The 14,368-nt window shown below is 40.4% G+C and overlaps 1 protein-coding gene across 1 annotated transcript in view; it reads left to right on the top strand.

The window, feature by feature from the left end:
- Nucleotides 1-14,368, top strand: part of sdk2a (sidekick cell adhesion molecule 2a) — a 119,732-nt gene that overhangs the window by 61,344 nt on the left and 44,020 nt on the right. Inside the window, exons 2-3 of the mRNA XM_033970416.2 lie at nucleotides 8,760-8,922; nucleotides 13,951-14,057. Of these exons, the coding sequence (XP_033826307.1) occupies nucleotides 8,760-8,922; nucleotides 13,951-14,057 (270 nt within the window). The remainder of the gene's footprint in view (nucleotides 1-8,759; nucleotides 8,923-13,950; nucleotides 14,058-14,368) is intronic.

Here is a 14,368-nt window from a genome sequence, read left to right as displayed (position 1 = left end):
CACTGGATACAGCATGGAGTCCTTTTTGATTCCACTGCTTCGTATTACAGACATAACACAGGTTATTTTTTGCTATAGCTTTCTACCTGCAGCGTCCCGCCTTAATCCCTTTTTCCTGACTCCCCTAAGTGATAAAGTGTAAATCGGTGGGGTGCCTGTTGTCACGGTGACAGCAGCCAGCGACAAAGTGACAGATCAGGCTGACCTTCAGGATGGGCGGGTGTTATCTTGTGTTTGTGTATGGCTGCTGTATTTTATGTGTTTTATGACTCAACTCCCGAACCTTATCTTCCATCATTGAGGACGGGCCACTCTGCATGTCCCCATTTCCTTGTTGTGCATGTGAATATTCTAGAGGGAGGTGTTTTAGATGCTTTTAACCCCAACACCCCACCCCACACCCCCACCTTTCACCGAGCCATTACAAGGCCAAGGTGAGTGCCATGACTGTTGCATCACCCCCATCACAGGGGCTAAACGCGCCTCATCTCAGGCGTTAAAGTCCAATTGGAGAAGCTAAACGGCGACGCTAAATTTCCCCGGACGACAAGACACGGCACGAGGTTAACTGGAGGTGGCCGTTGGAGTGGGCAAGTTATGTGCATATGTAAGAGTGTATGTCTGGGGCAGGGAACAGAAAGTGATAAGGTACAGGAGACGAGGGGCTGTATTTCTTAGTGGGTGTTGTCGTGGTAGTTGTAGAAGTATTAGTAGAAGAAGAGTTAAGCAATCCAATTTTAATTAAATGTATAGAGTGTTTGTTCGCTGATCTGAAGGTTGGCAGTTCGAATTCCACTCTCGATGTAAACTTCATTGGTTGAGCGGTCAGATCCACTGACCCATAGATTGGCAGCGAGAAGACACTTAACCCACCTCGCTCCCAGTGTCTGCGTACACTAGTGTATCAGTGTGTGTGTGAATGAGGCGTTTCTTGATGTAAAGTGCTCTGGGTGCTTTGAAGTTGGAAAATATATACAAATACTAACACTGAGATTCTGTCATTTCTAATCATAAATAATATAGGTTTGTAATTTGAATCAGGGAGTCTATAGCCAATGCTCTGGCCAGTGCTTTAGAGGAAGAAATGTGTTGTTCTAAATGGCAATTATTAAAAGCCTGTCAGGTTTATGTTCAATAAATGTATAGTAAAATAAATTTTTGTCTGTTCTCAGTAAAGCAAAATCTAATTTAAAAACATGTATCAGCCAGCCCTACTTAGAAGTAGAAGTGGTATTAGTAGTAGGTGTAGTACTAGTAACTGGAGTTTTTGTAGAAGTAGTACAAAAAAAGAAAACATTGAAGAGATGAACCAGCTTTCTAGCTTCTACAGGGGAAGTACCAAAACCAACAAACCTATTAAAAATATATAAACTATTACACTTATTGTATGAACCAAATGCTTAGTATAGTTTTGTTATCCAACTACTAGTATAGTCCTTATATAGTCCTGGTTTAGGGTAGTTTTAGCCCGATTTATATTCTGTAAATCCTATTCTGGCACGTCCTGATTTTGTCTTTCTTTTTTTTTTTTTTTTTTATTCCAGTTAAGCAGTTGTTCTGAAAACTAAATTGAGCAAGAAAAGTTTATAAAGCACTTTTTAAGGACCACCATTTATTTTCTTTTTTTTTTTCCACATGTTTTTCCATCACCTTTTAGACAGCATACCTTTGCCAGTCAAGCCTATTCTGGGCAAACAAGTACGGTGCAGAACCTGGACTTTTAATAGGGCTTCTTCCAGCGGTGCATCTCGGTGCTGTGTTTGTGTGAATGTGGCAGTTAGGATACCGTTACCGAAGCTCCTTACACAGCAGCCTGAGGATAAAACACAGGGCAGCGCTCACTCCCCGCTGCTGCTGCTGAGTGCCACACCGCTAAAGAGGTGAGACTCCAAATAGGACCGACGCAGACAAAAGCTGAATGTGAACACCCCTCTCTGTGATTGCATGCCAGCGTGCAGCAGCGAGGAGCAACAATGGCCCCTGGTTTGTAAAGCTATAGCCCGGCGCCTGTGGTCTTTGTCTCATGACCATTACCATTCAGTGTGGGCAGCGGGGATCCCTGCTGGAGCCTCGCCACTATTCACCCTCGCCTGTCAGGTTAGAATAAGGTGTTTTTATATCTGCCCTGAATGGGATGCGCTAATGCGTTCCAGGTGGGGATCTCACCGAGGCAATGTTAAAGCGCTCTGCATCCTCACATAACAGTTTGGGTCGTACCTGAGTTTAACCTGCTCATTTGGTTATACTGGGGATCCTTTGCACAGCTTTACATCTGGAATTAGAATTGCGAGTAAGCACAGAAAAGTGGATGGCGATAGGGGGTCGGTAAAAAACAAATTTTCCGAGCACTCAAGCCTTGAAGACGGGATAATGTTGGATTATGCAAACTTTCATGAATCAATTGAAATACAGCTTTGAGTATGTTAGCGCAGTTAAAAGCTTATCAATTTTACACAATACGTCTCCTTTAATTAAATGTGTCTACAAAGGTCGTTTTACAAGGTGTTACATTGTTTTCTGTTTTTTATGGGTTGAGTGACTGCAGCCAATGCCTACAACTGTGGAGCTTAAGCAATACTCAAGAGGAACATAAACTGACTAAAAGTTACAGTTATCAATTTAACCTTCATGAGCCATATAGCAGAGGTATTCACAGAGGGCCCTCGGTAACATGCAAGGACACACTGTAGTCTGCACTTCGAGACTAATCTGAGAATTTAACCACATTTTTCATTACCGAGACCACAACCGATCTGTTGTTGTTAACTCCCAGTCATGAAATACATAATTCTTAGCATAGTTTACAGTACGCTTTCATTTGACCCCGCTGTATAAAGCCACGTACTGTTTCTACTTGCATATGGATAGGAATATATCTGAGGCGCGCAATAACAGGTGGTGGGCTAATTTAAAGTACATCATGCTCTGTATACATGGATCATTATGCATAATTTCAACTGTGGACATTATGTTACGTGCTGTGAACATAAAGTCTTAACATGCAGACATCATTATAAAAAAATAAAATCTAAATCGTCAGCTAAAGCCACCGACATGTTTGTATCAGCGGTTGTTAACCCCAGCTGTTCCCAAAGAAGATCAAAAGCACAGTGTTGCAGAGGGGAAGAGAATGAGGGCCAGACAAGAGCATCTTTGTTGGAAACTCATTAGGTCCCACAGTCCACTGCAGAGGAATTGGCCCCTGAACCTCTTACACGACGAGTGTTTGCAGTCCAGACCCATTTAAGTCTTCTTCAAGTCTGGAAGAGGACTTCACTTCAGATTCTTCACACAGAGACAGAGACTGCTTTTTTTAGCTACCTGCAGTCTTACAATAGTACAATACAGTATACCTATTGGATTTTCCCCTGCTTTAAAAAAATATATAAGAATTTTATCAAAACATCTGTTCGTCAAGTGACTTTTTTGTGAGAAATAAAGAATTTGTGGTTGAATGAATAAGAAGAGCTGCTTTTGGAATTATCTTTATCGTTGCAAGATAGGGCCAGCGCTGGTGTAACATTACATTTACAAGCTGCTTTGTAATTTTTCTATGCCGCCTTGTGTTGTTCTTGAATCTGTAATGAGGTTTGTTGTTGATTAGATTTCATAAACTCACTCATCACTGTCACATTTTAAGGTAAAGTAGAGCTTATATTGTTCTTATTATGCAAATGTGTTCTCCGCCATTGCACGGGGTATTTTGTCCGTAGCCCTTATCCCCGATGTTAAATCAGGTCAAGAGAAGCTAGCTGGAGGATAGCGGAAAACTGTCTGAGCATGTATGTCAATGAAAATTATACCCATAACTCTTGGGTATAATGGATATAACTTTCTGCTTTTAGTACTTTTATTTTTTACACCATCACTAAAAACTTTTATCAATACAAAAAAAAAAAAAAAAAAAGTTTGGGAATTCTAGAATATTAATATATATTCTCTATAATAATAATAAGAAGAATAAGAATAAGAAGAATAATGGAAGTAGAGCTGATAAAAAATAAATAAATAAATAAATAAAACAAAGTTGCAGTGTGATATATTACATAGGGGTATCAAGGAGAGAGCGATAGAGATATATATATATTTTTTTCTTGATAAAAAGGCAAAACATGTGACCTCTGCTATTCCTTTAAATTGATTGTTTAGTAAATGACTCCTCTAGAACAGACAAATGGCTCAAAATGAGGTGATGATTACCACGCACTCAGCGCCTTCTGTTCCAATGTCATATACACAGCACATATGTTTTCTTCACTTACCTTATTCCCAACTCACCTCTTCCAAAATGTGCAGCGCTCTCCAGAGGCAAAGCGTTGATGGAATCACATTAGCACCTGCATATCCCATGAACCTTTGCACCAACTGGAACCTGCGCTAGCGAGTTATGTGGATTTATGCAGGCTTACATAATGGAAAGAAATACCGTAGTTTGTGTGTGTTTTTTCTCAAATGCATTTACTAGTGGATGAAATTACAGCGTAGCCACCACTCCAGGCTGGTGGGAAAAGGGGTCCTTCCATTTGGTTCAGGCGCGGATCAGTTACAAGTGCTCTATGGGTTTGACCTGGGAGAAGTTCATGCAAGAGAAAAACAGAACACAGCAAACAAGGAGGAATTGGAGCCTGCTTCAAAACGGATAAATGGAAGCCTGGTTTGTGGGTGATAGAGAAACAGAGTATGTACTTTAGAACAGATTGTGGCTGTGTATGCAAATCTATATCTCTGTGAATGCATGGCTGGTTATGTGTGACTCATTTGTGCAAAGTTATTCTTTTACCATCTTGCAGAAATAAAGACATGCAAATAATGAAATACTGTAGAACAATTTACTGACCCTAGAGCTGTATTGGACATTTGGATTAGTTGTAATTTTATTTATTTTTTTCCCCCTAGACCAGAGTTTGTGTATACCTGACACTTACGATTGATCACTTGTGACTGAACCACATTGTTATAACTAATAATAATAATAATAACTGTTATGTAGACTGACAGACTAGTTTGGAAATATATTTTATTATAAAGCGGTATTAAATCAGAAGCATATATTATGTTTTGATAAAAAGAGGGCTTCAAGGATGTCTTCCGTCTGCAGATTTTTTATGTAAATCTCACTGTCAAATGTAACTGGTGAACTACTCATGGGAAAAATGCTGACTACGACCCTACTAAAGTAATCATTCATCGCACCCCCCTAGTCCATAATACAAAATTTCAGATTCAGTTATATACTTGTTTCTATTTCTCTCCTGGTAACATTTTAGGAGGCATACAGATCGTCTGGGGAGTGCTTTGATTGCTTTTTCCACAATCCTGTCCCATAAATTTGCAGATGTATTAGCATGATTACATTTTTTTTTCTCTCTCAACATATTCAAGATGTGTTGCTTCCATTCAATTTAAAAGCTTTATTATTTTGTACAGCTTTTGCCAATGTCTTCTTTCAATCTTCAGCTGTCTCATTTCTCTCCAGTTCTTCCCCGCCCATAAATTTACCCACATCTACCCTCTGAACCATAAATCTCCATCCCCTGACGTTTTGAAAGGAAAGTGTTGATGCTCCACACGCAGAAATAAGCAGTGAGACCTTGACTGTGTGTGTGTGTGTTTGCGTGTGTCATGCTTGGGGCCGTTGGCGGCTTACTGCAACTATTAATACATACTTTAATTAGCTCGCCGCAAACAAGAGGCCGGGATCGCCTTAGTGTCGCCCGTGGCTTGTAGCTGGCCTGCCCGATCAATACCTCCCGATCATGGCTTTTTCATCAGCTCAAATGAAAGTGCTTTGTCTCCCAGCCCTGTGCATGGACCTTGCCGATTCACCTTAAAGGCTGTGGGGTGGCGGCGCTAGCAGTGTGCAGCGTTGCGGATGGGGCCTGTATAATCTGGCCGCATTAGGGAACTATAAAGATAAATGGAGGGAGGCGCAAAGCATAACTCATCCTGTCAGAGGCGCAGGGTTTAAGGCAGGGAAACTTTGTGTTGTCTAAAACCGGCTTCAACACCCCACGGCTTCCTACTTCCTCGCTATCGCCAATGTTACCACGTCTGCACTGGGTTTTTCTTTGGTTGTGGGAAGCTACTGAGGTACGTATGGTCATACAGGGTTGGGTTGTCAAAAGTATCAATATACAGCATCAATATACACTATGTCTGTGTCGTCCAGGTTTGTTTGAGAGCAAAAGACACGTTTGATTCTGCTAACTGAACAAGTGTTAAAGTGAACATACCTGGACTATACTACTATTGAGGGGTTACACAGACAGAAACTGTAAACAAATATGTGCGTTAGTTTCAGTGTAGTTAGCTCCTCCCTTCAGACAAATATAAGGCAGTGTCCAGCAGTAATCTGACCAGAACTGAAGAAGTCGCTTGGATGAGCAGTGAAACATCTTCACGCTAAAACTTTTGTCCATTTTTCTTTTGCAATACTAAAATTAGAATTAAAAGTAGGTACATTAATTTGAACAAGGATCCGATTGTTATGCTTGGGCATTTTTTCACTACATTTTTTAAGTATATTTTCCTGGTTTCGGTTCATAGAAGGTAGTCCTATTTTTTCCTGTATATTTTTGTAATTGTCAATGTTGATTTAGAATTATTTGTGTGTTTTTTGTATATATTTAGTAAAGTATTATTTTCATAGTTTTGCACCCAGTCGTGTTGTTTCACCCCAGGAGATTCCGTTGCTCTCCTGACCAGAACACACACGTTTTACCACGAGCTCTGAGTCCAGTGCTGCTCCCTGCTGGCACTCCTATACCGGTTCCTTAGCTTTTTGTTAGCGTAGCTCCTTTTTCTTTGGCCCGGTGAGTCCAGATGTCCTGTTTTCGTTCTTTAGCGGTGCACTGGTAGGTCTTACATTCTTGTATAGAGTTGACCTGCCCAGCGCTCCGTCCTTATTTTTCGTTGGCCGGCTCACCCTGATCTTTTTCCGTTGTTACTTTGTTTTGGTTAAGGGTTTCTTCCAACATCTTTAAAAATTAAGAAGAACCAGAAAGGTGAAAGGTAATTGAACACTTATATTTGTTTCCTGTGTCCTTATTAACATGTTTTGATCTGCTTTTGGGTCACAACATTGATAAGGACAAAAAGCACAAGGACAAAACTGGAACATCCCTGAATAGTTTTATAAAGGCTTTGTATCTTGAATATTTGTATCAGAACTTGAATAAGACTACACGGTAATATTAAATAAAGTGCTTTTGTTTTGCATTGAAAATGACATTCTATTGTCTATCAAAGTTTTGATTATATTGTAGTAACACGTTCACAGAAAAATAATGGCATCAACATAAAAAAGAAATTCATAATTTATCATGTCTTTGTTAATTCTTTTGATATTAAAGACATTTTTTCAGAGGTGTTGTTGAGTTCTTTGTTTGAGTTTTATTAAAGAAAATAACCTGTTAAAGTTAGAAATCACATCAATGGTGTCCAAACTTCAAAGTGTAATATAAAACTGAAAAATGTGGTTGGTGCAACTGAGGTGTTGCTATCTAACCCAGAGTGAGAAAACAAACTTTGATGTTATGTTTCAGGTATAACGTCTATAAATCTACTGACACAATTTGTGAGGTGTAATAACAGTGAATACTCAACAATAACAGCTACATAATATGTTTTTCCCCTGTATTTGCATTAGTTGGGTGTGGAAACATACAAGCCACAAACTTCTCAAATTTGATGTTTACCGGTAATGTTTAGCTTTTAGTGCTAAAGTAGAGTCTGAACAAAAGCATTTTCATTTTGCAACAAACAAGAAATTACAAGGTTTTTACTGACTTTAGAAATTGAGGATGTCAAACAGTTTACAGGACAGTGACAAACAGCAACAATCACACAAACGCAAATGTGACACACTCTATACATACAACACACTCACTATACACACAACACACTCACTATACATACAATATGCTCACTATACATACAACACACTATACAACACGCTTATTATACACACAACACACTCACTATATACACAACACACTACACAACACACTCACTATACATACAATACGCTCACTATACACACAACACACTCACTATACACACAACACACTCACTATACACACAACACGCGCATTATACACACAGCACATTCACTATACAACACACTCACTATACATACAACACACTCTGTACACACACAGCACACTCTGTACACACACAACACACTCTGTACACACACAACACACTCTGTACACACATATTATAGACCAGTTAATTTGTCGTTGGAAGTTAAAACTATATGTAGTAATAATTTTCTCCAGCTGTTTGTTAAGAAACATTTTAATGCCACACTACTGAACATTAAAAAGCAAAGCACTCTGATCTCCTGAGACAATCTTGTGACAGATCCTCTGTCAGAAAAGTGACACAGTACACCTTTAAAGACAGCCGCCACTGTTTTCCCCACGCTCCTCGTGCGTTCCGTCTCCTGTCCTCTCCCTGCTCCTCTCTTTTAGGTATGGAAGTGTTCATTTACACTTCTTCCACTGCACAAATTGCCCGTGTGCCTCTTTTCTGGCTCTGCATTTCCAATTTGAAATAAAAGAGTAAGCTGCTTTGCGCTAACAACTTATTCCATGTGGTTCTTCTGGCAGGCTTCTCTGTTGACCTTCAAGTTCCCAATCAGTGCGAGAAAGAAAAATGGAAATAGCTTCTTCCCTTATTCTTAGTTTTTGTTTTTGTTGGATTGGTGAAATTCTGACTTTACCCAACTCTCCATTATTTATTTCTTGTTCTTGCAGTGGATGATGTTCCGCCCTACTTCAAAATGGACCCACCCCAGACCCAAGTTCATTTGGAGGGGAATCGACTCGTACTCACTTGCATGGCCGAGGGGAGTTGGCCGTTGGAATTCAAATGGATCTACAACGGAACAGAGCTGACGAAATTCTCCTTGGAATACAGGTAAGGAATTCCACTCGCCTTCCAGCTGTTACTACTACTGTTTCTGCGTATTGTTTTTCATTTTTCCTCATCAACACTAATTAGGGTACTACATGAGGGCATTTAAAATACCCTTAATTGTAACTAATAGCTAAATTGCTCATTGCTATTCATGCAGCACATTTTTCTATGGATTTATTCAAGGCCGTGTGTTCCTCTGGAGACACAGCATCAGGTGTTGTGGGGATTGTCAAATTAATTCACATTTGTATCTCTCACACATTCTGCAGCTCTCAGATTTTATTGTTTGTTGGAAAGTTCAGGAAATCATACATCACACCACAGAATGCATTTAAGTGTGGGTGGGAGAATATTTCAGCTTATACAGATGCAAACCCTATGGAAAAAAAAAGAAAAAAAAAAGTTTTGCCAGCAAATCTTCTGAACCTGGATGTTGCTGATGAAACTGCTGCTAAATTATTGTAATTAGTTGCAGTAACTTTCTTTCAGACAAGTTGCTGCCATAAAATAAAAAGTTACTGCGTTATATTTTAAATGCGTAATTACTTGAACTGAAAAGTTAGACACGGTGTTCTTTCTGTTAGCATAAATATGCCTTATGTTTTCTGTCAACGCACCTTTTGTCCTCCTGATAAATAATTAGTGATACAATAAATTCAATGGGTGTGTTCCTACGCCACAAATAATGTTCTAATGAGCCTTCTGAAGCCACTGCCAAATTGTTTTCACCAGGCACCATTATCCTGTGTCTGCCTGACTGACTTCACACTAGTTTGAGACAACATACAACTAAATTAGCGTTGAGAATTTCAAAGTGCGTCCTCAAATGTGGACTCATGTTCTATTTTTAGATGTTATTGCCACTCCACCTGTGCTCCACAATAGTCCGGGGCCAGACTCTGTGACCTAAATGTCAGCAGAGAAAAGCCAATGTCCAGCTTTTCCAGGCTGAAATCTCATATTGTCTGAACTGTCAGTCACTGTGGAACACACATGGAGTTTGGCCAAAGCTTATTTTCCGTTGGTGTAACATGTGGCAATACAGCTGTAATGGGTTATGAATACTTAAACTGTTATATATTTTATAAGTGCATTATTGTGATTTTGTAAATCAACACGAGTGAGGGACAGATGGAGCTTAAGATTGACAGGCGGATCAGTGCAGCGTCTGCAGTGATGCAGTCGTTGTATCAGTCCGTTGTGGTAAAGAAGGAGCTGAGTTGAAAGGCAAAGCTCTCGATTGACAGTCAGTCTATGCTCCTACCCTCACCTATGGTCATGAGCTCTGGGTAATGACCAAAAGGACAAAATCAAGTGGTCAAAATGAGTTTCCTTCGCAGGGTGGCTGGGTGCACCCTTAGAGATAGGGTGAGGAGCTTGCTCACACTCAAGGAGCTTAGAGTAGAGCCACTGCTCCTACACATCGAGAGGCGCCAGCTGAGGTGGCTCGGACATCTGCTCAGGATGCCTCACTGGAGAGGTGTTCCGGGCATGCCCCGAAGAGGCCGCGGGGAAGACCCAGGACACACTGGAGGGACTATGTCTCTCGTCTGGCCTGGGAACACCTCGGGGTCCCACCGGAGGAGCTGGAGGACGTACCATGGATGAGGGAAATCTGGGAGTCCCAGCTTAGACTGCTGTCCCCACGACCCAGCTCCGAATAAGCGCAAGAAAATGGATGATTGGATAAATCAACACCTAAAGGGTCAAAAATAACATAAGACAAATTAGTGAATGTATCATTATGTTTTTTTTTTTTTGTTTTTGTTTGTTTCTTACCATAGACTGTATATATAAATGGACATAGCTAACCTGCTAGGTGCCGCGTTCCAAATAGGGAATGATCACAAGCATCCTTCCGGCTCCATCGACTTTAACTCCAATTCACTTTAAATTCACTTTAAACTAGAAAGTGTTCGTATTAACTCACTCTACATGATCCTGGTATTTTTGTTTCACTATTGTGTCTGTAACTAAAGATATGAACATTAGTAAGAGACAAAACAGCTGCCTTCTTTCCCCGGGGTCGCTTCGCTAGTATTATCAACAGGTTTGATTGACAATGATGCTAAACTCAGGGGCCCAGGGGCTAAACATGGCGAGTTTAGCCTTTAATGTCTCGGTACATCCAGTCCTGCCCATGGACCATGTGCAGTTGAAGTACCTCTCATGAGACTTTGCATGACGAGCCCGAGCAGAGCAGCCACGAAGGAGGCAAGGGAATAATAAATAAATGATAAATAATAAATGATAATGTTTATGTTTCCAGAGCGCTTCGGAACCATGTTCTAAAATTTTCACATCAGGGCTTGTTCGCATCGCTCACATGCTCGTTCATGCTGTACCACGTGACTGCTCCAACCAATCAGAGCTTGAGCTTAGCTCTTGTGGACATAGAGCGTAGCCAAACCTAACGATTAAAAAGTGGCTTTTATGACAACAGAGGGATTTTGAGTTGAGAAAAAGTTTATGATCTGAAAATAGGTAAATGTTGCCACAAAATTTGACCTTTATGAAAGTTATAGGTGCTCTGTCAGCCGATCATGAGCAGCTTGTGATTACATTGTGCTCTATAAAAAAAATCCTTTCTGGGCGGAAGGAGATGTTTTTGTTGAGGTATCAATGAGGGACCACTAACCCAACTCAAGACAGTTCTAAGCTAGCAACACCCTATCCAATTATTCTAATAGACTCATGTGTCCCCCTGCCAAACCAGCCGTGCAGGCAGAAAGGAGCGTTACCTTCAACAACTTCGCTCCAGATTGGCTCTTTGGTTGCTACGATACTCATGGCTGGAATTCCAAATATGGAACTTGTCTCCAAATTCGCCACTATAACTGCTAGCCTCAATGAGCTTCATTTGACTGGAGCCGAGTCACGCTCACGGGGACGTCACTCTCCCTTAGGCTACTTCCTTACTTAGTCTACAGTCTATGATTCTCACCAAACCGTATTTACTTTAAATTCAATTCAGGTAAACTGTGTTGATAATGTGACACACAGACAGTGACAGCCACTTTGACACACCACTGTGGGATTTAATTTACAAGATCACGTTAAGACAAATATTTGCTGTTATGGTCATGAACAGAAAGAAAAACTGCAGTAACTTTCAAAACAGAAAGAAAACCTTTTGTACCATCCAATTGTTCATCTACCACTCAAGCATTTTATATGTACATCGCACGGTTAAACTCACACACGTACAACAGTCAGGTTGAGTCTGTGATGTGACAACAGCTCTGACCAAAAATAGTCAGACACTCTTGTACTCTGCTGAGTGGTTCGCACCTTTTTGCCTGCATGTCAGACCTACACCTCTATGTGCCCTTGTTAACTTTATGATAAGGTGTAGAAATACTTTAGAGTTTGAAATGAGTAATTAGGTTCGTGACACTTGGCTATAACATCGCTCTATAGCTACGTGCCTGCTGTGTTGTGCCGTTACCTTGCTGTAAGTACTCAGGTTGCGTATCAGTTCTAGTGCTGAGTAAAATTCAGTTTCCTAATTTGAAGTCAGTTTTCTGTAGTTCTGTGTCCCTGCCTGGCCATCCACAGCTGGCCCCACTCTCTCAGGTGGCATTGTCTGATTGCTATCACTGGTTCCAGAGCCCTCATAGACTTTTCCTTAACCCACAAACACCTTTCCTTTGTCTCATCTCTTCCTCCCCTCACATGAGCCAGTCTCCGGGCGTGCTCTGCAGTCCAGACCACTGCTTGGTATTCTCCACCAGCGATGATCAGAGACGAGAACTGGAATCCATTTAATCAAAGCCCCTTGCACCACACATCCTAAAACACCGTGGGGATAGGGAAAGGACCAAGACTTTACTCCACTTTAAAACACAACTTTTTACATACATTTCATTTATCCAGAAACGACTTAAAAGGATAGAGGAAATCTATAGTTTTAGTTTCTGCTATGTTGATACTTTAATACAATTGGGAGATGGATTGATTTTTGTCTTAACCAATGGATGCACTTCTTTTGAGTGGGCTGGTACTTTTACTACATTTGAGGACTAAAATGTCAATAAATCTGGGCTTGCCTTCGTTATGGGGACACAAATGAGGTCTCTGTGGCATATATCCTTAATTAATAAATCAACAACATAATGTAAAACTGCTATGGGTTAAAATAAGTTAAGGTTAGGGTTTTTTATGAGGTTAGATAAGTCGTAATTATGGTAAAGACTAGGATCAGGCTCTTAGAAATGAATGTTACTCCCACACCAACATATGTGTGTGTTTGTGTGTTTTGAACTTGAATTACTTCATTAAGTTCTTCTGACAGCAACACACAGTTGGCGGTGAGGATCCCACTCTTGACATAAACATCGTTAGTTGAGCGGTCAGATCCACTGACACACTGGATGAGTGGTTCCTTGATGTAAAGAGTTTTGAGTGCCTTGAAGGTGGAAAAGCGTTATATAAAAATTTGACTATTTACCATTTAGTCAGCCCTGTATCCAGTAATATTACATTAAACCTACAGTGTAATCGAGATCACTCCACGGACTTCCAATTAGTGCAAACATTTAGTACACTGGAAAAATTGAGTTTGCATGTTTGCGTTTCCTTTCACTTAAAGTTTTGACCATAGAAAATTGGCCCAGGAACACAACAGTATATATCGATCTATACCTGGATATTATTTCTTTGTGTGCTTGCTTCGATATAGTCCAATAGGAAAGTGAAGCTGAGGTATTGTTAATAAAAAAAAAATCTGTTGATGTAAGCACTGAGTCTGACAGCGGATGCATGCGTTGTTGTGTTTCTTTTAAAACATTGATGTTTCAGTATCAGTGGTTTCGGAAAACATTATAGTGCTTTTCATTTTTGCAGACATGGGCGTGAAAATAAAACAAAGATGGCACATACTGAGAGAAAAAGGAAAACACAACACACTTTTTCAGATATTGTTGAAATTCCCCTCACGCTACTAGACCCCACACTCTTGTTTCATTTGATTTGAGTCCTGTTGCTACCTGTCAGTGGTCTTTAATATCATTTTGTATTTGCTGTCAGGTACTTGATCCCGACGCTGGACCGAAAGAACGCCGGACACTACCGCTGCATCGTGAGGAACCGAGTGGGAGCGATTATGCAGTGCAGCACCGAAGTGCAAGTAGCCTGTGAGTGTGACTGCATACATGCCTAACAGGGGCCTGAGTAAGAGCGTGGTGGTTTTTACAAAGTGGTTGCTCTGCCCAGAATGAGGATGACTCACCTAGAAACAAGAACATAATGAACATAAGGAACTGTATGTAGCCTGCGCCCTTACTCTAACTTTTATGGCTAATTATCGGTTAATTTTGTCATTTATTTGTTGCCACTTAGACCTTTTTAACACTTCTGTCTAAAATTGGTTTACTGGAATTATCTTGCATTATCATTACTGTATCCGTAAAGTAGTTAAAGCAGTGATAATATTAGCGTTTATTGC

This window comes from Periophthalmus magnuspinnatus, chromosome 8, assembly GCF_009829125.3.
Source record: "Periophthalmus magnuspinnatus isolate fPerMag1 chromosome 8, fPerMag1.2.pri, whole genome shotgun sequence".
NCBI classification, from domain to species: domain Eukaryota; kingdom Metazoa; phylum Chordata; class Actinopteri; order Gobiiformes; family Gobiidae; genus Periophthalmus; species Periophthalmus magnuspinnatus.
The sequence above is the reverse complement of the archived record's forward strand: the minus strand, read 5'-3'. Positions and strand labels throughout refer to the sequence as shown.